This window comes from Cnephaeus nilssonii (assembly GCF_951640355.1).
Source record: "Cnephaeus nilssonii genome assembly, chromosome: 2".
NCBI classification, from domain to species: domain Eukaryota; kingdom Metazoa; phylum Chordata; class Mammalia; order Chiroptera; family Vespertilionidae; genus Cnephaeus; species Cnephaeus nilssonii.
In genome coordinates this window covers 110492978-110520126 of record NC_137073.1, presented here as the reverse complement: position 1 = coordinate 110520126, position 27149 = coordinate 110492978, and the positions used below count along the sequence as shown (strand labels likewise).

Genomic DNA, 27149 nt, shown 5'->3' with positions numbered 1-27149 from the left:
AAAGATGGCGAAGGACAAGAACAAATTAGGGGAGGGACAGAGGTTGCCCTAGACCTTCGATCTCTGCCCCCAGCCAGTCCTGTGAGCGTCCTGCTGTGTGAGGGACTAGGGGCAGATTGCTGTACTCTCAGCAGCAGCCCGCATGCACAGCCAGGGCCACACCAGTCCTCCCCGGGGAGCTGGGCCCGGCTTTCCCAGGGAGCACGCGGAGCTTGGTGTCTGCACCTCCCAGCCTGAGGGTGAAGGGCACTGGGAGAGGCTGACTTTGAGTTCTGCCTTAGGGACCAGGCCCGGGTAGTCCCCCATCCCTCCTGCGGGGTCACCTGGCCTGCCAGCACTCTTAGGTTGCTCCTGGCCCCAGGGGCCACTATGTCTTAGGAGGTTTGGGGTTTACAAAGTCAGAGCCCAGGGCTCAGTGAAGAACAACCAGGATCGCTCTTACAGGTTCCAGGGAACTCACACCTGAGGCACATCGTTTATTGCATGACGGTTATGACTTTACTCTGACCCACGCTGTAAATCCTCTGGTTTGCTGGTTCTAGACTGTGACAACCAAAACCATTGGGCACCGCGCCCCCTAGTGGCCCTCAGGCGCCACTGCCAATTCATTTTGAAAATTCCTGAGCGCGGTGCCTGGAGAGGGGCTGGCCCAGCACAGGCCTTTGGAAAAGTGACCGAGCAGCCTGGGCCATCCGGGAGGTGCCCACCTACAGCGACAGGTCGGCCAGCCGTGCTCTCACCTGGGAGAAGAGGCCGCCTCTGCCGATGATCAGGCCCATTCGTCTGCAGTCCTCGTGGATCTGGTTGACTTCTTCCCGGGGGAGCGGCTGGCGGCTCGTCTGTGAAGGAAACATATTCCCACTTGGTGTTGGCGTGGTGAGGGACAGTGTTCCCAGGAGGAAGGGCAGCAGCTCAGGCAATCCGTGTTCTTCGCTCCCTCTTAGTCCCTCTCTCCCCCTGCTATGGGATAAAGGTGTTCATTGCCAGGCTGGATTTTTTGGGGTGTTATTAGATATCAGTTTTATTCGGTGTTTGTTTTTATCCCGATCCATTCCCCAGTTCCTAAGACCAGCGCAGCTGCATGCAGGAGCCCTGGAGCTTGGCTCTGGCGCCTGCTGCGAGCTGCTACCCACCAGCTGGAGGGGGGTCTGCCCTGTGGGTGCAGGGGCTCCCCACTCGCTCCCCACCAGCCGGAGGGGGGTCTGCCCTGTGGGTGCGGGGCTCCCCGCGCCTCTTCTCTCCCTGGCCCACGTGGAAGCTCATGTCCAGGCCAGGAAGTGGCCCAGAATCCACACGAGGACTTGGCCCGCACGCTCTCCCGGGCAGCACGGCCTGGGCCGCGGGGTGGCCGCTCACCCCCTCTTCCCTGCGAGTGAAATCTGCTCTTTCCGGGAAGGGGGGGGGAAGGGGGCGCTGCGGGAGCCACAGGCGGTCTCAGGTCCCGAGGATCCGAGGTTGGGCCTCCCTGTGGGTCCAGGTTTAAACATGCCAGCTTCGGACTGGCTCTGCTGTGTGGCTTTAACGGAAGAGTCCGATATCCGTGGTCTGGTCTAAAGACCGAAAGGATGGAGCATCGATTCTTCTAAACCAGATCAAATAGCAGGAAGTCACTAGGGGAGAACTGAGTGCCCGTGGACAAGAGTTGGGGAAGGGTCGGTCTGAGTATTCCTCCCTGGGCCAGGCCTCTCCTGCTGTCGCTCTGCAGAGGACCGAGGCGCTGCTTTCTGGGGAGGAGGGACACTTTCCCACGCACGGGGGCCACCGGGGGTGGAGACAAAGGGAGGCTTTGCAAGACGGCAAACGAGGTTAGAAATGTGGGGAGAGAAGGAGCCGCAGGTTATTTGGTGATATTGAGGCTGGGAAATTGGGAGGGTCAGACACAGAAACATGGGAGGAATAACTGGTTTGGGGAAAATGCTAAGTGCGATTGCTGTCATGTTGAGTTTGTCACCGTGGGGAAGGTCATCAGACCTCCCTGGTTACTTGGGAGATTGAAATCTGCACACACACACACACACACACACACACACACACACCCCTACAGATCTTTAACCTCCTTACCCTAACCAGTGGTCGGCAAACTGCGGCTCGCGAGCCACATGCGGCTCTTTGGCCCCTTGAGTGTGGCTCTTCCACAAAATACCACGGCCTGGGCGAGTCTATTTTGAAGAAGTGGCGTTAGAAGAAGTTTAAGTTTAAAAAATTGGGCTCTCAAAAGAAATTTCAATCGTTGTCCTGTTGATGTTTGGCTCTGTTGACTAATGAGTTTGCCGACCACTGGCCTAAACCATTACCACAACCTTCTCCCAGCCCTTCCCCCTTACTTCCACTAGCTCTCTGGACCACCTGCTCCCCCGCACCCCCCAAAATAATTTCCTGCCTTGCCCACATTTGTGGTTCTAAATATTCAGTCATCAGCGATGCTCTTTGCCTAGTGTGGCGAGAAGACCAGCTCCCTTTTCCAAATGCCCACCCTCACCCTCCGGCACCCTCGAGAGCCTGCTCCCTCCTGAGAATGAATGGAGTCAGCTTTTGGCCGATGCTTGCTATTGGCCTGTTGCCGCCCCCAGAAGCCACAGAGAGAGAGCAGCAGGTCAGGACCTACCTTATCCTTCACCATTTCTATTCCTACCATGAGGCCTTTGCCTCGGACGTCTCCGATAATTTCAAATTCATCCCGCAGCTTAGCCAACTTCAGTAACAGGTAGGTGCCCACTTCTTGACTGTTCTCCTGCAGCTGTTCTTCTTTAATCACCTGTGGAGAGGAAGCCCCAAACGCCCCTGCATTAAAGCAAAGTTCTAAAATGGAGAAGCAAGGAGAGGGAAGTGTAGGCGGCCCTCTTCACAGAAACCTGACCAGGCGAGTGGAACCCAGGTCCGGTGTGGCCATAGCCCGTGCCACAGAAAGGTTTCTGTAAGGAGGAAGTCAGTGCTGGGAGCGGGGCTATTCCCCCATCCTTCCTCATCTCCGGGGCGGCTGAGAACTCAGGAAAGCGTGCAAGCCACGTCTCAGTGCAGTCTGTAACAGGTCCGTAATCCTGGGCTCTGTGTGGCCTGGCTTTGCTGAACACTGGGCGACCGTGAGGGGGGGGGGGGGGGAAGACAAGTGCTCCGAGGGCAGAAAGGCCACAGATGCCTGTCCTCCTGGCAGCTTGTCGGCCTTCGCCCAGCTGCCCCCAGCAGACAGGCTGTTGGTGCCCAGGGGCCTCCCGGCAGGGCCCTGGCCTCTTGAGCTGAGCTGAGCTGAGCTGAGCAGAGCCCTGTGTGGCCCAGAGTCAGGGCACCTGGACAGACAACAGGATTCTCACCTTCTTGTGCGCACAGCGAGACTGTGATCTGTGACTCGGTACATGCAACATGTACTGTGTTCATATTTCACTGACAGCCACTGCGCGACTCCGGGCAAACCTTGACGTTTTTAAGACCTCTCTGTTCACCTAAGTCAGGAGTCCTCAAACTACGGCCCGCGGGCCACATGCGGGTGTTTTTGCCGTTTTGTTTTTTCACTTCAAAATAAGGTATGTGCAGTGTGCATAGGAATTTGTTCATAGTTTTTTTTTAAACTATAGTCCGGCCCTCCAACGGTCTGAGGGACAGTGAACTGGCCCCCTGTTTAAAAAGTTTGAGGACCTCTGACCTAAGTCCTCTCTACTTTCTTAGTTGGCTGAGGTGACAGCACTTTTTAAAAAAGTTGGCGGTGTCTACAAAATGAAATGAATGACACATCCGACCCACACTTGCTCATTTCACCCTTTAATCATATTTAAGGTACTTTTTAATTAGCAAGGGCAGCTCTTACTTGTTTTTTTGTTTAAAAATACTTTTAACTTAAGTTTTTGAACAGGGAAACCAGGGGACTAGTTCAAAAATCAGAAAGTGTAACAGTCTGGATAGTAGAAGTCTCCTTGCTGATCCCTGTCCCCAACCCCCAAGTCTCCCTCCCCACAAACAACTGCTGCTATCAACTTCTTGAGCATTCTTTCAGAAATGCATTAAACCTATTTATGCCAGTGCTTTCAAGCTATTAGCTAAGGCATTTAAGATGTCTTTTCCTACAGATGTGACCCCAGGCAAAATCAATGGAGTGGGGTTAAACAGTAGCTAAAATATCTGGTAATCACACAGCACTCAGATCCTCTGTAGTCTTTTAATTTATGACAATACAAAAAAAAAAAAGCAAGAAGCCAGGCTGGTGTGGCTTAGTGGTTGAGCATCAACCCAGGAACCAGGAGGTCACAGTTGGATTCCTGGTGGTGCCCGGGTTGCGGGCTCCATCCCTAGTAGGCGGCTTGTAGGAGGCAGCCGATCAATGATTCTCTCTCATCATTGATATTTCTAACTCTGTCTTTCTCTCTCTCATATCAATAAAAAATTTTTTAAAAAGCAAGAAAGAATATATAAAAAAGAGCCAAAATTAAACTATTATAAGGAAAAAGAGCTTGTTTACTTAAAGATATTAAAGGAATGACATTAAAGATAGCGATTGCTAGCTGTCCATAAAATACCACTCAAATAACAAAGACATTTCAGTGCTACCAGGAGCTAGGGGAAAGCTTACATTTCCCAGGCATGTGAGGTTTCTTACATATTTCCTATTTAATACTTTGAGCACCAAAACTAGATCGTTAAGAAAAGAAGGTCAGGTGTCAGAATAATAACTGGGAATCGAACTTTAATTCATAAACTAGTAATTATAATAAAAACTGGGAATCTGACTTTAATTCGTGAACTAACAGTTAGCCCTCCTCTCCAGCACTGTGATGTGATAAAGTTATGAGAATGTGTGTGTGGCTTTGAGGTTGTCGTTCTGTGACACGTATGACGTTCACGTGGCTGCTGGCACGTACCTCGAGCACGGCCGATCCGATGGCACAGGCCATGGGGTTCCCTCCGAAGGTGTTGAAGTGCAGGACGCATTTAGCCAAAGACTTGGCAATCTCTAGGAGGAGAAGGTAAAGGTGGGTAAAGGGGACGCCTTCCCATCTATAACCTCCCATCACAACATTTGGGGAACGTTGTAAGCGACATCATACCCAATTCATTCTTCACGCACCAGATAGCGGATGCCCGGATGGAATTGCGGCCCCACCTAAGTCCCTATGTCGACTCCCTAACTACGTGGCTGCATTTGTAGGTAGGGCCTTTAGGGAGGTCACTAAGGTCAAATGAGGTCATAAGAGTAGGTCCTAATCCCACAGGACTGGTGTCCTCAAAAGAAGAGGCAACAGAGCTCTCTCGTTCTCTGTCAGAAAGGACATGTGAGGGCAGAGCAAGAAGGCGGCCATCTGCGAGAGAGGTCTCACCAGAAACTAGTCCTGCTGGCGCCTTGATCTGGGACCACCAGTCTTAGAACTGGGAGAGATAAACATCTGCTGGTTAAGCCGCTCCCCGTGGTACCTTGTTCTGGTAACCCCGGCTGACCAATACGGCGCACAGGAAACAGCTTGTCTGCTCACTGGGGAGTTGGCTAACAAAGCCTTCAACTGAGTGTGAACTGAGAAGTACCTTAAATCTTGATATGTGAAATTTAACTTGGAACCTTCATTAATAAAACACTTTTTTTTCCCTTCTGTCTTTCACTTTTGGGATTAAGAAGGAAAAAAAATTCCTCACATCAAGGATTTAGTGATAGAATTTTTGGATTGTTTCAGGGTGAGTATATATTCAGCTCATTATACTTGACCTTCTACATCCATATTTTTGTACCTTAAGTCATTTAATAAAAACACTGAACTGTCACCAGGCACCTAAGTAGCCTTCAGTGCCTCATGTGGGGAAGACAAACGAAATAATTTTGGGAATTCCATAAAAATTATTTTCTGTCAGACCTCTCTAAAATGAAGAATTCAGTTAAGGTTCATGTTCTGGCTAAGCGAGGTTGTGCTACAGTTAGCTGTTTTGTAGAGGAGACAGCCACAGACACATCTAACACTCTGGACCTGGAGTCTGTAGCTTCTTAATGTGGCGAGACCAAGTTAGCGCTTCCTTCCTGAATAGGAGCCCTTGGAAATGTCAGGGCTGGTTTCAGGCTGGTTAACTAGGATCTCTTGGGTTGGTGGCTCATTTTCCTATTCCTTGGCAGTGTGTCTGAGCCCTGCATCTCATGGTGGAGGCGGGAGAATTAGTCCCCCCGACAGCAAGGGCAAGAGGGGCCGCTTGCTTTCATCCGGGCCACCATCTGGCAGACAGACTGCTCCTTTTACTTTTTTTTTTTCATGGCTTGGGAAGTGCAGGTGAGTTCCCATCACCGTCTCCCACCCAAACACGTCCCAATGCTCGTGCTTTCTCCCATCGCTGGTGCTGGAGGCCGGCAGCAACCACACACTGCCCGGAGGTCCTACCTGGCGTGGTCACAACCGCTGCCATGGGAAAGCCATTCCCGATCCCTTTGGCCATGGTGACGATGTCTGGCAGGACGCCGTGGGTTTGGAAGCCCCAGAAGTGAGAGCCCAACCTTCCAAACCCCGTCTGCACCTGGAGGAAGCAAATTCCAAATCACTGGGAAACTTTCAGGAAATGCTGGATTTTGTGACTCTGAGGTCTTCACTTTCCTCCCCTCCCTCCTCCCCCTCTGCTTGGCTCTCCTCCTGCTCAGATCCTCATTGCCATTGTCATCACCACCTTTGCACTATCACTGACAAAACGCTTCATCTGTGACTGAGCTTCTAGGCCGCCAAAGCCATTGACTAGCTTTGTGTGCCTGGCTGTTTCTCAGGTCACCCTGGACCTGTGTTGACTCCGGTGAGCAGGAATGCTGATAGCAACGCGTCACAGGCCTGCTGGGAGGGCCGTACAAACGGTGCATGTGGAAAGGATCATTATGTTTTAGCAAGACTTAGCGACTCCTGTGGGCAAGGCGGTGGGGAGGAGCCTGGAGGCGCAGCCCCTGCCCCCGCTGGGTGAGGCAGCAGTTACAGGAAGCAGGTGGCGGCTGGGGCACCTGCCGCCGGCCCCGATAGGACAGCCTTCCTCTTCCTGGCGACCTCCTTTTCTTCCCAAGGATTCCATCACCAGGAGGACCCAGCTGAGCCATGGAACTCAGGACCGAAAGTTGATCTTCGTTGTCTTGTTCATGTTGTTCCTTCTTTCTAGAAGACTCCCTCCCTGTTTTCATCCCACTGATTCCTCTTGTCTTCAAAGCACAGCTTCCTCATCATCATGCGGTCTAGGCGGATTTTCCTGAGCCCAGTAGGGCCCCCAGTCAAGGCATCTGGGCATGCTGCTATCGGAACCTCCCGCCTTAAACTGTCAGCACCAGGGTACCTGTCTGATGCCAGGGACTGGATCTTACCCCTCCCTTGTTCCAGAACACCGAAGAGTGCCTGGTAAAAGCAGACACTCAGGGTCTGTAGAGTGAACGGCGTGGCCGAGTGCCTCACTGCATAAAGCCACACCAGCATGCCAACGCCATGCGGACTTGGCCAGGGCCTTTCTGGCCAAGGTTCCTGGATCTCTCCCGGCTCTCAGCCTCTCGGCCTGTCTGTCGGACTCAGTCTCTCTAATACACACATTGCAGGTCGGGACCAAGGTGTGGAGCTGCTGACTCTGAAATGGGCTTGACAGAGCTTCCTTCCAGGCGTCCTTCTTACGGCTCCCGCTCTCTCCAGGGTGCGCTGCCCAGGTGGACTCCACGGGTTAGAATTACACAACGGCAAACAACGGAGCCGAGCGTAGACCCAGGAGTCGGACAGACCTGGGCCCCAGCCCGGGGGTCTCCTACTTCCTAGCTCTGGGCCGCTGGGCAAGCTGTCGGATTTGCCCAAATGAGATCATGTAGGAAGAGCTTGTGGAAAATCCACTCGTGTTGTCTTCCATCTGTCTAAGGACCATAAATAAATGCTGAAAAACCAGATTGCGTGGACATCGCATGAAATGATGTAGGACAACACACCATGTGCAGTCACGGAGGAAATGCCAGTTTCATGGAATCTTTCACGGGAACAGGGATGACTCATGCTGAGGCCCACACACGCCAATGATTGGGGATGGGGAGCACGAGCAGTGGGACAGCCGGCTGGGTGGGGACTGTGGGTGGGCACGCCTTGTCTAAAAGCTGTCAATTTCAAACGTAAACCGAATTCATGCCGGGCCAGTACAGAGGGAGGCCCGTTTTCTCTCTGGTTCCAAATTCCTCATTTTAAAGAAGAGAAGAGCAGGGCTCGCTACTCAAGGTGATCTGTGTGTTTCCCGTCCGGCTCCCTCTTTTTCTGCCCCCTTCTGCCTTCTGCGCCACGGTCCCGGCAGGAGCGGCAGTGTGGCCAATGGTTACTGTGGCCTTGGAGCCCGGGTTTGAGTTCTGGCTCTGGCCCTGCTAACTGCGTGACCCTGGCAGGTGGTTTAACCGGGTTGGAGTTCAAGTCAGTTTTCTAGAAAGCGGGAAGGATGACAATGGGCCGGACCTTACGGACCTGCTAGGCGCATTAGCTGGCGAAGCGTGACCAACGGCGCCGGGCTCGCAGGGAGTGCCCAGCAAGTTCCAGCCAGTCTTCGCGTTGCCTGGTCATCCCGGCTGCCCTTCTAAAGGTCACCTTGCGTTAGTTTCCAATCATGTTCTCGCAGGTGACAAAGCCTCGTCTCTTAGAAAACCCTGCAAAACCCTTTGAGTCTCGTCTGCCTTCCCCCTGCTTAGGGCAAGTGCAGCAGCTTCGGCTGTGCTGACTCCAAAGGTGAAAGCTCATTCTTTTCACTGATGGAGCGAGTGGCAAACCCATTGAATAGCTTTTTCTTCTTTTTAATAACAGATTAGCTTTCTTCAGCTGGGACTTTGATTAGCTGACGTTCCCTAAACCTGAGCCAGCAGGTTGCGGAGGGGCGGGGGTGGGGTGGGGGGTGGGGGGTGGGGAGGCTGTCCAGTCCCCCTGAGGCTAACAGAGACCCAGCTGCACATGTAGAAACTGCAGAAAAAACTTGAGAGCGGCCCTAGCCAGTTTGGCTCAGTGGATAGAGCGTTGGTCTGCAGACTGAAGGGTCCAGATGGTTCTATTCCAGTCAAGGGTACGTACCTCGGTTGCAGGCTCAATTCCCACTGCCTGCACCCCCCGCCCCCGTCAGGGTGTATGTGGGAAACAATCAATTGATATGTCTCTCTCTCCCTTCTACTCTCTCTAAAAATCATTGGATCAATGGAAAAATATCCTCGGGTGAGGATTAACAAAACAAAACAAAATTTTGAGGGGGAGCCTGAAGTCTGCCTTGGGTTGATTAGTTGAGGAAAATGGTTCAGGCAAAGATGGCGGGTCTGAAACCCGCATGAAGCACAGGAGTTCTCCACCTGCTCTCGGTGGGGCCACCATTGCTGGTGGACTCAGGACGAGTGAGCCGGGAGCACCTCTGGGGGCCTGGCCGCCATCCTCTGGCCATTGATCCCCACTGCTATTCTCAGGAGGCAAAACATTACTTTCTTAACAGACTCTACTATGAGGTGTGATTATAAGTAAACTGGTCTCTTTTAAAAACACACAGGCCAGAGCTCACAGAAGCAATGAATTCTATTATTCAAAGTCGTCCCCTTAGACAGTATGCTGTTCCAACAAGGCCTTCTTAACTCAAGCTATTTTAGAATTTTTGGGGGAACAATTTTTTTTAATATCCCCAGTGCTGGCCTTCTTCTAACTTAGAGGCTGGGTTTTTTCTTTTTTAATATCATTTCCGAACAAGTTTTGTTACTAAGATAAGGCGGATGCGGCCAGGCTGGTTAATACTCTTTTGGCAACAAGTACTTGATGAAGATTTGGTTACAAGATTAAATTTCCCCGGTGGTTTTTAAGTAGCCCCTGATGTAACCCCAAATAGGAATTTAAAGATATTTTCAGTGATGGCAATGTGTGCTAGACTTCAAGTTGCTGTCTGTACTTGTTCAAAAGATCGACTAATCCACGAATAAACCAGCCGGCCAATGAGCAGAAGCTCCACTAACTTGTACCCACCCTGGCCGATCTCTGCCTGGAATACAGAGGGGCATTAAAAGAGGCTTCTCCCGCGCCTTGCTGCCCCGGTCCCCACTTTGTGCTATTCCAGGGCCACTCACCTCGTCCGCGATGCACACGCCTCCTCGCTCCCGCACCAGCTGGAAGGCCTCCTTCAGAAACCCCTTGGGGTACTGAACGACCCCGTTCACCCCCTGCAAGAGTCCAAGCACAGAAGACCTATCACAGCAGCACAGCCTTTGAAAGTATTAAAAAACAAAGGAAGAGAGCTTATCATCATTAGTAATTCTAGCCACTTTTTTATACTCAAAATAAAAGTTTTTTTTCATTCTTTCTCTGGCATCTTCTACCCTTAGTCACAGCACTTCCGCCAGCTCGTCTTCAGGCAGGTCTCCAGGCGACCGTTCTGCAGTTTAGTGGTAACTTGGCTGTGGTCATGGGAGGAGGCCATCACCTACTCTGCCATTTTGACCGGAATTGCAATTCCAGCAATTTTTAAAACAGTCTCTAGAATTGCTTCAACCATGGGTGAAAAGAGGCCATTATTCCTATGCCATGCCTTCTGGGAAAAAAAAAATGCAAATGTCTGCTTTCCTGAGATTAGAATAAGAGTAAATTAAGGGGACTTAGTAAGGTCATACAGGGTGGGGCAAAAGGAGGTTTACAGTGGTGAGTACGGGAAACACAGGGGTTATTCTTGTATTATGACTTACTAATTATTGCATTATTTGCATACAAACAACTGCACATCTACTTTTGTCCCACCGTGTAGAAAAGCCTCTCCTCACGCTGTGGGTATTAAGCAACTAAATATTGCTGGGGTTTTCTGTTTTTCAGAATATTAGGAATTTAATAGTTTTATCTATCTGTTCAGCCCAGAAATTCAGAAGATGGTATATTTACAAGTCAATTGAAAATCATGGGCTCTCTTTTTTAACAAGGGGACCAAGAGAAGAAATTGACTTTGGAGAGGGACACAGCAATGGTTAAATAATTTCACAATTCTCCAGAATGTATGACTTAAGACTCTGATAACTGTAAACTCAGTTAATATCTCAGGCTAATATACTCACTTGGATTGGTTCTGCAAAAAATCCAGCAATTGATTTGCCCACACAAGTGCTCAGAGTATCTTTGAACTGCTCGATATACTGGTCTTTAGCTTGGCAGCAGTCTGTGGATAACAAACGAACAAAGAAACAAACCCCCCACGTATTTAAGGGTGTGCAAGTGGAATCCAGAGGAGTGGGGAAAACACAGACAAAAGAAAACAGGAAGCATAAATGGACTAGAGCCCCCCGGAATACAGAAAACCAGGGTGGGAGGGTATTGATTTCTGAAGGGGGAACGTTCTGTCAGAATGGCTTGTACTTTGGCTCCAGCAGCACGGCGAAGGCAACCACAAAGGCATAAACAAACCACTCCATCCTTTCCGTCTGGGGAAGAAATGCCCGGAAGTGCCATTGAGTTTGGTATAGATGGCTGCTTCCGCTAAAGAGACCCATCCTCTCAGCTGCATAGATTTCATTCAAATGTAATGGGGGAGTGGGAGGGGAGGAGGAGATTTAATCTATATGAAAATAACTCTACGTACCTTTTATTGATACTTAAGTTGCTATACAATTTTAAAGTTATGAAGTGCCTCAGTCTTCAGTTAGTAAGTGTGTTTATAGAACAATTAGAATTCAGGCTACACAGGAATATATTAGAGCCGGATGACTTCCATCCCTCAGCGAGGGAGAGAGGGGAAGCGTTTCCCTCTGGAATAGCAAAAGGTCCCTGATGGACACATCTATACGTAACTGAACCTTCAGCATTATTACCTGCACCTGTAACTTGGATCTAAACGGCACCATGGGTTCTTTGAACGTAAAAACTCATATCCGTGGACAGCAGAGGGATCTCCAGGGCAATGCGGATGCGATGGAAGTGACAGTGAAAGTCTGGAAGACGAGTCACCAGCTACCACCCTAACACTCAGAGGCATGGCTGCAGCCTGTCTCCTGAAGGCTAGAGGTGAGGAACAGAGACCTTCAGGCATCACCCTCAAGACTGAAGCATACATCTACTTTATACTCCAGCTCTTCACTAAAAAACGAGGAAATCACTCCCTGGCCCCAACATATGTATTAGGCTGTAAGTGATGTTTGGGAAAACTTGCTTGACAGAGGTACCTGATACCTTGGGGTTAGTTAGAGTTGGGGGTTGGGGTGTGAAGAAGGAAGTAATGGAAAGGAGATCAAACTCAGAAAGCACATGGTTAGCATCGGTTACATTGTTGGACGGGCAGGATATAGTAGACAAATAAATCTATGCCTCTAGAGATGGGAATTTCTTATTTTTAAGAAAGGAAGAGAAAACAGTCTAGGATGACCTTAAAGGATGGATAGACATATGTCCAAAAGATATCATTTGGATGTTTATCAAGCCAATTTATAATGAGAGAAATCAAAGGGTAGAGAAAAATCAACCCAATGTCTTAATTGTGGACGAAACCAAACCCAGAGAAGATAATACTTTGCTTGGCTCTGCGCTCGACCTTTCCGGATGCCACCCCACTGCCCACAAGCTCAGTGATGGGAGGGGCCGCCCACTGTCATCAGGGTTTTTCTTCGCTTCACATTTATTTCACTGGCTCATTGCTGTCACTCCAGGTCAGGCTGGCCCTGGAGAGAGGCTTGATGCAGTGGTGTCACCATGACAACGTCAAGGCGGTGGGGAGTGGATGCTTTGCTGGATACCATCCAAGCAACAGCGTGGAGAAGGAAGGGTTCTGTTTTTAGCTGATGATGTAGAAAGAGTTAAGCAGAATGGGGAGCCGAGAAAGAAAAAAAAATGAAGAAAAAGAGAACTTGTCTTGCAAAAGGTGAAGAAGAGTGACATGAACAGTAACAGGTTGAGGACACTGTGGGGATCAGTGGGTATTGACCGGTGAATTTCATCACAGGTTACATCTGAAATTCAGGACCTGGAAGGAACACTTGGAAATAAAAGTTCCCCAGGAGGGGGTGAAGGAGGATAATGAAATCTACCACATGACCACCTACCAGTATATTAAACTCACAAAATGGACCACTGCGTAGGTCAAGGTGGGGAGTGATGGCATAATTCTGAGGTGAAAAGTCTTCTATCAAGATTGGCATCTGAGTGAACCCTAAGAGGAGTCTGACAACGGGAACTTTCTGCCCAAAGTACTTTGCAGAAAGTTGGAATGTTTTTGTAAACATCCTATATAATAAAAGCCTAATATGCTAAGTGTCCAGTCGTCCAGTTGTCCGTTCAACCAATCAAATATTAATATGCTAATGATATGCTAAGGCCACTCAACCACTTGCTAGGATGTGCACTGACCACCAGAGAGCAGATGCTCTGACTGGTAGGTTAGCTTCTGCTAGGGTCCTGCTGATTGGGACTGAGTGAGACGGACCGGACACATCCTGAGCCTTCCTGCGGTCCCTCCCCAGCCTGATCGTACACCAGTGGGGTCCCTCGGCCTGGCCTGCACCCTCTCATAATCTGGGACCCCTTGGGGGATGCTGGAGAGCCGGTTTCAGCCTGATTCCCCAAGCCAGGCCGAGGGACCTCACTGGTGCATGAATTCGTGCATCGGGCCTCTAGTATTTGAATAAACCTCTTTACAGCAAACACCAACTTCTCAGGCCCTAAAAGCACTAGCAGAGGCTAAAGTCTCTCTTTGCATCGCAATTCCATTTAAAGATATGGTGTCAGCCTTGTCTCTTGAAAACATGAGTTAGGAAAACAGCTGACTTCAGAATGTTAAAGACAACAAATTCAGGGAAGCAGGAATGAATGTCTGTCACTAACAATTAGCCTCCAGTTGCCAATAGAGAGATCACCACTAGAGACGTTCTGGTATTTTCTATCTAGTGGGCCTACGTCTGAGGAAAAGACCTCAAAGAGGGAGGAGGCAGAGAGAATGGAGATAGAGGGAACACAGGGTAGGGAGGGGAGGAAATGACCATCTCTGAGTGCTTCTGTCTGCTAGGCTCTCTGCTGGTGGTTTTGCAGTCATATGGAGATCTGTGAGGTGCACCCAAGTGCATTTGGTTCTTGATGCCATATAGATAAGATATACAGGTCTGATTGTACTTGGCCTTGCTACTGTCTGCCTTCCTCTACAAAAATTCTCTTGCCTTGATCTCATGAAGTCCTGGGATTAAAGGTCAGGGAGGCAGGTATTCTTATCTCCATCTTACAAATGAGAAAGCTTAAGCAAATGATGGGGCTTTCTCTCGTAGCTGCACCATGGTCAGGCAGGGAGTGGGATCCAGGTCTCCTGACTTCATGTGTCTCTTCAATCTCAGCCAGCAGGACAGGAGTTATTTTAAAGCCTGGCTTTATCCTGCTGGGATATGAGTGTGAGCCAGGGTGCTCAGAGGTTGGGAGCACTGGCTTTGGAGTCAGGGACTTGGGTTCAAGTCCTAGCTGTCCTGCTTCCTAGGTGTGGACTTCGGTTTCTTCATCTGTACAGAGTTTGAATGACAGCTGGAAAATTCCTATGGTTTTAAGTTCTGTACCCATGACATCTGGACCCAATGCTCATTCTTTCATCTTTCTATCTCCATCTGCCTTATCCCATCTGAATTTTAAGATGCCTGTGACTGTTCTTCCTTTCAAAGCTGCTTTTAAAGACTTCCATTTGCACTCTCCCTCTCAACATAGTGATGCTTACTATTCTATTCAAGCTCATTCAGCTGGAACATCTAGTTCTTCCCTTCAGCACTACTGAGGAGCAGCTACTGAAATGGTTCTGAACTATGGTGACAGGAGATGGGACTTGGTGATTAGCAAAGAACAGATGCCATGCCCATGCCTCCTCCCTCATGTAAAGAATGCAAAAAACAATGCGTTTGGTAAATAGAAGCTTTCCTAGTGAGAAGGCCTTCAAAACGTTTGCGAGAGATGTCAGCAGCTTTCAAGAATGGCCTTACGTGTTGACAGATGCTCTCATTTTGGCTGGCATTCTGAGTCCCTGGGGAGCTTCTTGACTGGAGTTTTGAGATTTCTAAAAGTATTCTTTTTCCTCTCTCCTCCTCCCTTTGGAAATGGGTAAATGATCCCACCAACCGTATTCTCTTTTAAGATCAGTAGCAGAGCTATTGCTAACAGAGTTAATAGAGCTTCTTTAAATAACTGCCAGGTGACAGTCTGGGTTTAGCTTGGCTGTGGGAGCAGGAGGTGCTTTTCCTAACAGCCAGATAGGACAGTGGCAGGAGGCATGAGAAGTGATTCAATGAGGGGTTGCTTTCTAGTTTGGTTTCCTTCCCCACTTTTCCCCAGAAATGTATCAGCCTGTCTCCAAGCGACTTATCGCTCCTGATCTTCCACCAGGTACCGCCCGCCCTGCCCAGTGGGACCTGGTGCACAGCTGCATTTCCTAATTGTTTGCACTGGAGAATCTCGACAGTGGCTTCCTCCCCAAGGACCACGGAAAACATCTGGGCACATTGTCTGCAAATGACAAAAGAAGAAGTTTGGCAAAACATGAGCGGAAGACAGCCAATTTGGGGGATCACATGGTACCAATCAAGGCAAGAGGGTTTCAAGATTCCTCTCCCACTTAGGATGAAAACCTAATTTTCTGCTCTGCAGAGATAATTGTTTTCTTAGAAAAAGTTATGTGGGCACTCTACAAAGGAAACGGGTTTCAACGTCAGCCTGGAAACAACTTGCTCAAGGGTTTGGTGGGTGAGGGCATCGGAAAGAATAAGAATAATTAGGTGTCTGATGCTGAAAGGGTGGGGACGGGGTGACTTTATAGACATTTTATGCATTTAAAGCTTTGAGATCTAATTTCAATGCATTTATTGAAATTTACCTGGTTTTACTTAAGAGCAAAACTTGTTTTACAAATCCTATTATTCATTATTCTTCAGACTTGGAAGGCCTTTCTAAGGAACACTTCCCGACAATGGTCTTCAGACAATTAAGTTAAACTGAGCCCCTGGTGAATGATGGGCTTTACATTGGTTTCTAAGGCTAGTACCTGGAAAATCTGATCAATTGTTCCACATACCCAGCAGCCTTTAGAGCAGGCGTCCTCAAACTATGGCCCGCGGGCCAGATGTGGGTGTTTTTGCCGTTTCGTTTTTTTACTTCAAAATAAGATATGTGCAGTGTGCATAGGAATTTGTTCATAGTTTTTTTTTTAAACTATAGTCCGGCCCTCCAACGGTCTGAGGGACAGTGAACTGGCCCCCTGTTTAAAAAGTTTGAGGACGCCTGCTTTAGAGAAATAAGACAAAAAGTCTCAAAACTCACTGATTGGCAGCCCACCCCACTGGGGAGTGTCATCTTGAATTGCCCTACGTTTGACAAGCCAAGTGTGTAAGGACTGCATCCGTGGTAGGCTCCTCTGCAGAGAAAAAACAGTCAGAGGACAGAGTTAAGTTCATTATTCTTTGACCTCTGACCTGTGAAGCACGGAGTAGGACAACAGAGGAAACCTCGGAAGGCCATGGAGATGCAATGGAACACCATTTCATGCAACTCCAGTAGTTTCTAAGAAATCTTCTAAGCCTATGTCAGGCAAACTAACGTATTTATCTTTCCTGCTGGTGTCATAGGTTTGAAATGGTAGGAGAAATTTTGGAGACCATCTAGCCAAAAACTCTGACCTTACCACCTGCCTTACTCTGTTACTCTAAAGTAGCGAGACTCCTCTTCTAGCAACAAGACAAAAATTATACAGGTGGAGCAAAAATAGGTTTACAGTTGTTCGTATGGAAAATAATACAATAATTAATAAATAATCTATCCTATATAATAAAGAGCTAATATGCTAATTAGACCGAACAGCTGATGGACCATCTGGACAACATTCCAGACAAAGCCGAGGCTGAGCCCCTTGCACGAATTTCATACATCAGGCTCTAGTATATATATAAAAGCCTAAGTGACCATCGACCATTCGACTGGTAGCTGTGACACACACTGACCACCAGGGGGCAGACGCTCAATGCACAGGCATGGAAACATGGAACAGACTGATGAATCTCAGAGGGAAGAGGGGTGGGGGGAGGGCAGGAAGAGATTAACCAAAGATCTTATATGCACACTAGAGGCCTGGTGCACGGATTCATGCACCAGTGGGGTCCCTCAGCCTGGCCTGCGGGGACTGGGCTGAAACTGGCAGTCCGACATCCCCCGAGGGGTCCCGGATTGTGAGAAAATGCAGGCCAGGCTGAGGGACCCCACCGGTGGCACTGGGCCTCTAGTATAAGAATAAATTATGTTTCGCATACTACAACTGTAAACCTACTTTTGCCTCACCCCATATGTTCAATGAGTATTTGTCTTTGAAATCGTCACCTTGAGAAGCCAAATGTTTCTTCCTGTGATGCAGCTATTGCTCAACACTGTGGGGGACTCCTTTTTAAGTGCCTTAAAAGCTACCTGATTTGCCATAGAAGAAACACAGGTGTTGCTTCTTCTTGAACCTGAAACAATCCTATTCAGTATAAATCATCCTAGTCATCAATTTGGCTTCAAATGAGTTTGGGCAATTTCCCAAATCAAAATCACTCAAAATGCATATTTAGGACTCTGAATGAAGACCAATCCTATGCAAATAGATGGTCGTCTATCTTGAAAGAGGAGACACAAACATGTGATGAACTCTAGTGGCACCATTACTGCTTTGAATAGGTTAATACTTGCCTGGACATACATCTTCTGGAATGTTCCTTTAGGTAAAATATCCATCACAACTCTTTATAGTCATATTTCTTTGATAGCAAATGTTTTCTCATGCCTGCTATCCCTGCATGTGCTTTTTATATGGAATCTGTACTATTGGGTGTGCTTTGGTAATAAAATTGTGCTGAAATGAAATCTTCCTTAAGATCTAGATAGAAATTATGGCCATACAGTGGAAAGAATGGGACTATTTCTTCATTCCATCAACTTTCGCTATATCTCACTCCTGTCTTTTGCATAAACCTTACTATAATAGTGTTTAAATGTGCTATATAAAATTACCCAAGGGAGTAAACTGTAAGCAAAATTCTTAGTGTTCTATTATTTTTAACGCTAGTAATTTAGCCATCAAGGGTTAATAATTAACCTATTAAATGACCAATTCTCAAAAGTCACCCAAAGGAACACAAGTATGAACTGAAAAAGAAGAAAACATGGAAACCTGGTGCAGCTGGCACTATGAATGCCCGACTGGCTCATTAACATAAGCAGAGATTAAGTGGGCCCTGGTCCTATGGTAGAGTCATGAGTTTCTATGAGTGGAGACCAGTAATTCTCCACTTGGCATATGTCGTCATCAAAGTACATCTTCCAAGTAAAAAGAGCTGAGATGTGACCTTCACTTCCACAGGAGATCTGTGACATCACTAGACTTCACACTGTTGGTTACGCAGTCAGGGACCCCTACTTTGGATCAGGCCAATTTGGATGGGGTTATCCAGTCATAAAATTCATTTGACTGATCTTGCCTTAAAGCCTAAAATTAGAAACATACCCCTCCATGCTATATTTTACAGCTAGACATTTAGTGTTGGGGTAAGTCAATGCCATTCAAGTTGGATATTCCGAGGTGTGGTTACCTGAACGAAATGATGTCTGTGTTCTTTGAGTGTGCTCTGGCCATCAGCATGGCTAGGTCGTTGGCTTCTGAGCCACTGTTCATCAAGAAAATGACCTGCAGGAAAAGAAAGACACGTGGCCTCACACTTCAGTTTATTTTCTTGTTATCCATTAATTCAAAATTGCTGAAGACTGTGTCCCAGCCCAGATTATTGAGAGTTTCCTTCAGACTAGCAGTTCTGTCATTTGACTACTGTATTCATTCCACAGCTTTTCAGTGAGCAGCTGCTAAGTGCTAGAGATGCAAAACTGGCTCTGGGATTGTCCCAGTTGTGAAACGTTTTGGACTTTCATTGGCTTTGTTTGACGCTCTGCAAAATGCTAAGATGGGGAGACGTGCTGAGTGATACACAGTGGTTAGTGGCTGAGTGGATCCGAGCACCAGGTCTCTTGATTTCTGAACCTAACTAACCCGAACCTGAACCCGAACCCTAACCTGATCTGAGGGCTTGGGACTAGGAGGCACCCTGATCCTGTAGCCCGAAGGGTATCGAAGCCTGAGCTGTGTGTGAATGTTGAAAAAAACAAGCAAATGAACAAAAATGCAGTTCATCTTGGCCAAAAGAAAGGAGCGAACGGAAGGGTATGCGTCCTCCTGGCTTGGGGACTGGGAGCATGTAGGCGTGTGCTATGCCCTGGTTGTCTTCCTGGCTTCTGCTCTCCCATAAACATGACTGGGCTGAACTTTGGTTACAATTATTCCAACTTTCATGTCTTCCAGATACTAGAGTAAATAGAGTATCCGGGTAATAGAGTGAAATAATAATAGTTAACACAGGCACTGTCCTAGGTACGACATATGTATTAACTCATTGAATCCTTAATTGCAAATCTTAGTCAACATTTTAACATCTCAATTCAGTTAAAAAATCCAATCATTTCAGATACAGAAGAATCTCATTTAGTAAAATTATCTAAGTGCATCTTAGAATAAATAAACCGAATGGTGGCCAGACTATTATGCGTTCAGAGATCATAATAATCTGGCCACTCAGTGTATATTTTTTTATTTAAAAATGGCTCCACTCTCTGTAAAAGAAAAAAAAATGCAAATGACTTTGCAGAGGGGCTATGAATCAAAGAGATGAAAACCTCCTGGGGAACGTAAAGGAGAGAGTGGGGGGAGGAGGAGAGACTCCTGCTAAGGGATGAGGAAGCGACCAGAAGCTGGAGCTGAGGAGTGAACCCTGGCTGGTTTCACCAGCGATTCGTCAACTCCTTTCTTCTCGATTGCTTCCAGATACAGCTATCAGCTCACTATGGGGCAAGGCACACACCAAATTCCCTGCCCATACCCCTGCGGCCCAGGGCAGCTCCTCTGGGATCCCCAGGCTCCCCTCCCTGGGAGCTGGGAGCATCATACCTTTAGAGGTTCGGGGAGAAGCGCCGAGAGCTGCTCTGCGTACTCATGGATCGGTGGGTGGAAGAAGAGGGCGCTGGTGTGCCACAGGCGGCCCAGCTGCTTCTGCGCCGCGGCGTTCACCTTCCTGGGTAAACCGGGAGCAGAGTTACCCACGCTGCAGGCTGGTGGGTCCCTCACACGCTGGCCACTGAGCGCAAACATTCCATCCACACGTGAGAAAGAACTCGAACCACCAGAGGTGACTGGCAATGTGGCCTCAAAAGGTAATGAAGGAGCCTAAATGGTAATCTTTTAAAAAAGAAATTCGTAGCATAGGAGGGAGTTTGGACTTACAGTCTCTTCCAACGAGGCGTTCTTATGAATTACACTTTCAATGGTTTGGAAGCTAGAGACTCTAGATGCAAGCCTGGGTGTCTCCCTTTTTATTTTTTTCAAGAACTACAGATCCGTCAAGCACATGCATACAAGATCAGTATTCCTTTCCTTCAAAGAAGATTCCGATATCTGGGTCTTAGTAGTGGTGAAAGTTGAACGTTTTGTAACTATGAAACCACATTCTATAAAAGAAGGGTCATGTTGACGGGCAGTAGGAACTAAGGGTAGATAGACAGGTAGGACTTGGCTTGGAATGCCTGGAAAAGCCAGATGCAGATGTTTGATCTTGATTTAAAGAACAGCAATGGCTGAATTTTGTTACACACCAATCTGTTATTAATAACTGTCCCACCCCGAAAATCAATTAGTAGTTAACCAGTTTTGAGAAATGCAAGATCAAACAGATTCCTTGACTGCAGGACTTTTCAGTACCTTTAACAGTCTCATGTGCACAATTTCTCCCCAGGAGGGAGATATAATTTAAAGTGTTTCCCGAGCTTATTTCCTCCAAAGATCTCTTGGTCAGTGTTCCATGGAACCCCCTTTAGAAAAGTGTGGAGCACCAATAAACTCTCAGACAGAAGAGACACTTGGCCAAAGCATTGCTCAACAAAATAAATCTGAGAGCCACGTGCAGGTAGAATGGAAGGCAGGGGAGGAGGGGGTAGGGGAGGGGAACTGGTACTGGTAGTCCTGCTGGGAGGGTACGGTGGCCTTCTAGGTGTGGGCGGAGGAGACTCCTAGGAGATGGTGTTAGTTGAGCTCATGACTAAGGTAGCAGAGAACCTCATGATTAATGGGCCCATATATTCTTAATGTAAATTTCCAGCCATGTCACACCCTTCTCCTGTCGTCCTTCCTTTCCTTGTCCATGGCTCAGAGTAGCTGATGAAGGTCCTTAGGCGGAAACTGCTCTCTCATCTCTCATTCCCTCCCCTGCACACGTATGCCATGAGAACTGCCTCCCTTACTCGTCTTTCTGCCTCTCCAAGTGCACTTCTTCTCTCGGGAAGCAGTTACTAGTGAGTAGACTCCCCCCCGCAGCCACACACGCACAGCAGTCCAATCACACGGTACCCTCCCCATGGCCCGGGCCATGAGGATGACTAAAGCTTGCATGGTCAAGAAAAAAGTGCAGTGTTCAGATTTTTTTGTTACCCAGGAAACAGCAGGGAGCATGTCAGCCATAAACTGGGATGGGCCTCAGGAGAGAGAATTTTTAATCAGGGCCCTGCATCACTAACGTGGCCATTCGCCTGTTCTCCATATATTCTCCTGGAGTGGAAACCCAGACTTCTAAGGCTACTCACGGGTGGCAGTGGCCGACACTGACAGTGACGATCCCAGAGAAGAAGTCCAGGTATCTGTTTCCCTCGTGATCGAAGAGCCACTGCATGTGGCCCTGGTGGAGCAGCAGAGGGTCCGGGAAGTACACCAGCTCGGGGGAGAGATGCTCCTTGTAGACCTCCAGGACGCGGCTGTAGGGCATGGACTGTGGACAGACAGCGCTCAGTAGGAAAAGTCTTCCTCTTCCTCTCCCCACAGCTCTTCCCACAGCAGCCACCGCAGCAGTGCCTTGCCTCGCCCCTGACCCCAGTGGGAATCTGCCCGCGCCCCCCTCCCCTCCTCGCAGGACATCAAGGCCCTTCTTTGCAAGTAAGGGAAGTCAGGAAGGTGGCCCTTGGACCCATTTTTAGATCAAACGTGAAGAAGGGGACAGGGCATTTCTACCTCTCAGTGGAAAGCCTTGGCTTTGAATTGATTTTAGCTGCGGGGGGAAAAAGACTTAGGAAGTAAATATCTGAAGCAATACGTTGGGTTTAAGATTTTTAAATTTTGCCATATATATTTTTTTAAAATAAAGAAATGAAGTGCTGGTGATGTGCATGCTCATAATTAACAAACCTGTCTCCTCTGCTTCTCTTCTTGTGGGTCCCTCCTGACTGTCTATTATTTATGCAGTTTCTAACCTATGAATATTATGTAGAATAAAAAGTTTGGGGAAAGAGAGAGAGAAGGGAGGGGAGGGGAGAGAAGAGGATTGGAAAAGAGAGAAGAAAAGAAAAGGGGGGGGAGAGGTTTATTAACTTGGGAGCAAAATGATAACTTTATATTTTTTGGTGGAGAACTCAGGAAGGCCAGATCATGCATTGCCATATGAGACAATCAAAATCAGAACAAGATTTTTTAAAGTTAATGTGCCAAACCATTTTGTGATATATGTACTTATGTACGTATTTATATCTCTGTCCCTGTGATATATCATTATGGATGCACTCTGTCTCTCTCTGCCTTCCACCTCTGTCTCTGTCTCTGTCTCTGTCTCTGTCTCTGTCTTTCTCTCACAAACATGCACAGCCATTCATACCATGGCGTTGAATAGAGCCAGGAGGTTCAGACGCTCCCAGTGGTTTAAAGGAGAGATGATCTGGGTGGGACGGCAATGCCATTTATGGGTCCTTTTTTTAAAAAGTATTTTTATTGATTTCAGAAAGGAAGGGAAAAGGAGAGAGAGATAGGAACATCAATGAGGAGAGAGAATCATTGATCAGCTGCCTCCTGCACACCCCACACTGGGGATCGATCCCACAACCTGGGCATGTGCCCTGACCGGGAATCAAACTGGCAACCTCCTGGTTCATAGGTCCATGCTCAACCACTGAGCCACACCGGCTGGACTGTGGGTCCTTGTTGAGAAAACAGTCAACTTAGCCTTCTCAAGAAGAACCACCTCTTTTGGGTTTCCCTAAAGCTCGAGCTCTTACCTGGTACCTCTCGGGTGTGAAGTCACATGGAGGCATTCTGGGTTTCGTATGAAGACCGAGCTTGGTTACAGATCTCCAGAAAGCACCTACTAAAAGCGAAGTGAGTTAGGATCCTCAACTAACCAGCACACAGGCCCATTTGTATAAATCTCCTATAGCTCGTTACCTGAATCAAGGTCCTTAGGATATTTTATTTCTTAGTTTAAAAAATCATTTAAATCAGTCTTTAGATGGGATTTAAAAACTGAGGCATCTCAATAATGAATTTTCTGGAGAAAGAAAAGATAGTTTCTCTCAAATGGAGTCAGGGAAGGTGTGGGAGATATTGGGGGAAGTCATGGTTTCTCCCAACAGGGTCTTCACAAGCTTGGAAAGCTCCTCCCCTACCCCCATGTCATCAACATTTCTCTCTTCAGTTGACCAAACTTCTTGCAGTGCTGTGTGTTGCTGGAATATGTCCCCTTTGTTAACAGAGGTACTTTCTAAGTGTTGGGTTGTTCAGTGCCTGAATCCCAGGACCCACCCCAGTGTCAATAATCAAGGAATGAATGGTTATTGACTTTTCTTATTGGGAATAAAGACAGAGAGATGCTGGGCAATGTACTATGTTAATAAATACTATGTGCAAATAGGTCAGAAAAACAAAACCTTCCTCCAAACACAACACAAAGACCATAGCAACACAAGACCATGAAAAAAGCAAAGATAAGCTGAGCCAGAGGAATCGTGAAATATTTGGAGCTAGAAGGGACCTTCGACTTTATCTTTTGATTAAAATGCTCATTTCATAGATGATTAAACCAGCCTATAGTGGTGAATTAATTGGTTGAAGGTAACCGAGCTAGTTCGCTGCAGCACAAGAATGAAACTCCACATCGCTGACTCCCAGCCCTGTACTTTTCCCCTCACTCACTGGCCACTTTCACCCTCCCCTCCAGCACAGATTTAAAAAAACAAACAAAACAAAACCCTACTGGGGATTGAGCCCACAACCTGGGCACGTGCCCTTGACCGGAATCGAACCATGACCTCCTGATTCATAGGTCAACGCTCAACCACTGAGCAATGCCAGCCGGGCCCAACACAGATTTTGATGAAATAATGGACCAGAGGAGATAAGAGCTGGAAGAGACATCTAGAGACTTTATGAGTACTCTTGGAAAAGAATGCTGCTAATTGAAGATTCAAGGTCAGTATCAAGATAATTGGGGAATGCTGAGGCAATGAGGTCTCTTGTTCAATCCACAGATGAAGTGTTGGTATTTTGTGTGGCTATGAGGTCACAGTCCTGAGAAACACAATGAGCAATTGCATTTTTAAAGGAAGATGAAATGTAACAGCATTGAATATGTTTTCTTTCAAAGAGCTCTCATTTACTTTTTTGCTCTAAAGAATCACAAATGTCATTAATTTGCTCTTACTTTAAAAGCAAGTGGCTTTTGGCTAGTCATAAAAATAGTTTAAGTTTTCTGAGAATTTCACCTTTAAAAAGGTTTTCATTGTGTCTCTCTACATTAGTTACTTTTCTGAGATGAAAGAACAATTCTGAGTGTTTCTAAGAATTCAAATTTCCTTCACGCCTTCAGTCTCATTTTCCTACCTGCAAAGTTGGAGTTGCCCATTGAGAAAGATCAAAGCACTTTTGACTTCATGGTTATAGGAATTACTAAATTAGGCTGAAAGAAGAGAATTGAAAAGAAAGATTTGATAAAGGAAAGCCTGAGTTTTAAACAGTCAAAGCAGATTCATCCATTCATTCATTCAACTGATAGGAATACAATGGTGGGATGAGGGCTCCAAATGCAATATATAAAATCCTGTTCTTAGAAAGGAAGGAAAGAAGGAAGGAAGGAAGACAGATAGTAAGCAAATGGGAAAAATGATTAGTCAATAAGTGAAATAAGTCTAGATAACATCTCAAGTCTAGATACATCAAGTGGGTGTATATTTTGTACACAGCAAATTCTTAAGAAGAGTGTGTTCAATGAGTGTGTTTGAATGAACTAACACAAGCAGGAATACATCTAGATACAGTAGGTAAGAAAGAAGACATCAAACTCCAAATGATTTTATTTATTAATTTTTTAAATTTTAGAGAGAGAGAGAGAGAGAGGAAGGGAGATAGAGATATTTGTTGTTCTACTTATGCATTCATTGGTTTATTTGGTTTATTCTAGTATATGTCTTGACCGGGCATCAAACCCAAAACCTTGGCATATTGGGACAACACTCTAACCAAATGAACCACCTGGCCAGGGCCAAACTCTGAAGGATTTTAAAAGGCCAGGTAAAGAGTATGACAGTCATGTCTACATGTTGTGGGTTTGCAAGGTTGCTTCTCTGCAGTGGAGCTCCGTTAAGGAGTTCCCAATGAGCTGATCAGGACCTCCAGGCAACAAGCCTCACCTGCCATTTCTAAGACACCTGCTGCTACCCAGCCCAGCTCCACAACCAGCAGGGGTAAGGGGAGGACAGAGGAGGGGGTCACAGAGAGGGCTTTTCCTCTTGCTTTGTCAGCAACTGGTATTTTCAGCAGAGTGTCCTCCTTATCAAGCATAAAACTCTGGGTATTATTCTAGCTCATTCTTAGAAAATGTTGGGGTTAATTGATGTTCTGGCAAAAGACCCATGGCTAAAGGAAAAGAGAAATCCAAACAGGATTGGAAGAAGGGTGGGTAAGAAAGGGTCCGGTGGAATCACTCTAACTTTGGAGTCAGACAGAGCTGGCTTTGAATCCCATGTTGTCACTGTTATGTTTCTGCCTTTGACCAAATTTCTTAATCATTCTTTATTCTTCTTTCTCTTCATCAGTGAAATTGGATAATGGTACTCACCTACAAGTCTGGTTGAAGATGAAAGGAGATGATAATATAAAAGATCAGGCGTATTAAGTTTCTGGGGTGGAATGAGAAGCAAATAGCGGAGGAAGAAAGGATAGAGAACAAGGAGAGATGAGGAGAAAATGAAGATAAAATTGATCGTAATAGGGAACGGAAAGGGGTTCCTATGCCCGATTAGAGCTTGTGAGGCCAGGTCCCACTGTGGCACATAAATGTGCCGATAGCTACTGATGCTCATGTTTGCATGAGGGAAATTGTTGGGGGCGTGGTGGTGTTCTAGTGGAACAAGAGATGTGAAAATTCACAAACACATAGGAGGACATAATACACGAAGCCACAATGGCTGGCTACCTCAGGTCCCCTTCCATTTTCTGTTCCTGCTGGGAAGAGAAGAATCTGAGCAGGAGAGGGGAATTCAGGTCCGAGTCCCAGTTTTTTGTGTGTCCCTGGGCTAATGACTGCACTTTTCTGAGTCTCATTCTCTGTGTTGCTAATTAAGGGGATGGTGGAAATTTGTGAGGATGCCCTATGTCTTTTAAAGGGGTTGTCTTTGAGCACCTATATATTGCAGTTAATACTTTATGTTGCATTCCTTTCCTTTTTACATTACAGCTAGGGTATCATGCTTTTATTTTTGAAAGTGTGTATAGCCAGGTTTTGTTATCCATCAATTTCATTGGAAAATACTGGAAAAGGGAGGGGGCTTTGGATCCAACAGGGCGAAAACCGCTGTGTTGGCGCCCCGTCTCTAAGACCCCATCCAGGGCTAACATTTCAGAATTCCAGGCACAGGCTCCAGAGCTCTGTCCTTCCCTCTCCCTCACCCTCTGCTGACCCACGTCCCCCTGGGTTCCACTCACGGCTCAGGGAAGGGCATGTCTTGGGGGTCCTGGGTGAGGAAGTCTCCAGGCGCAAAGTTCTTAGCAAATGTCTCCAGGCTGGAGTCATCTCTCCTGGTGAGGAAGCCAATTCCCACGGAAGCAGGTCGGAGGAAGGGTTCCACCTGCTCACCCACCGGCTGGACTTTGAGATCAGGAGGGCAGGGGAGGAGCTTGGGAGAGGAGTCCTGGAGTGGTTACTGACAAGCCCAGAGGTTTGAGGGCGGCAGCAGTGCCTAGGGACAGGGAAGGATAAAAGGAGTGGGGGAAAGGAAGGGGAGAGAGGAGAGAGAGAAGGCAGGCAGGCAAAGGGAAGGAGTTCTGGACTAGTTTTGTGCTTCGTCAGGGTCTCATGGGGTGTGCTTCTTGCTGAGGGAGGGTGG

General features: G+C 47.3%; 1 protein-coding gene across 1 annotated transcript in view; it reads right to left on the bottom strand.

Annotated features, from left to right (window-relative positions):
- The window catches only part of AGXT2 (alanine--glyoxylate aminotransferase 2), a 31226-nt gene extending 4362 nt beyond the window's left edge, over nt 1-26864 (bottom strand). The window contains exons 1-13 of the mRNA XM_079780207.1: nt 26749-26864; nt 23049-23137; nt 21594-21775; nt 19909-20032; nt 18506-18600; nt 16209-16302; nt 15305-15398; nt 11000-11100; nt 10028-10120; nt 6342-6474; nt 4848-4939; nt 2606-2755; nt 741-839 (exon numbers count right to left, since the gene is read on the bottom strand). Coding sequence (XP_079636333.1) covers nt 741-839; nt 2606-2755; nt 4848-4939; nt 6342-6474; nt 10028-10120; nt 11000-11100; nt 15305-15398; nt 16209-16302; nt 18506-18600; nt 19909-20032; nt 21594-21775; nt 23049-23137; nt 26749-26836 — 1434 coding nt within the window. The 5' untranslated portion in view covers nt 26837-26864. The remainder of the gene's footprint in view (nt 1-740; nt 840-2605; nt 2756-4847; nt 4940-6341; nt 6475-10027; nt 10121-10999; nt 11101-15304; nt 15399-16208; nt 16303-18505; nt 18601-19908; nt 20033-21593; nt 21776-23048; nt 23138-26748) is intronic.
- Between the last annotated feature and the right edge of the window lie 285 nt (nt 26865-27149).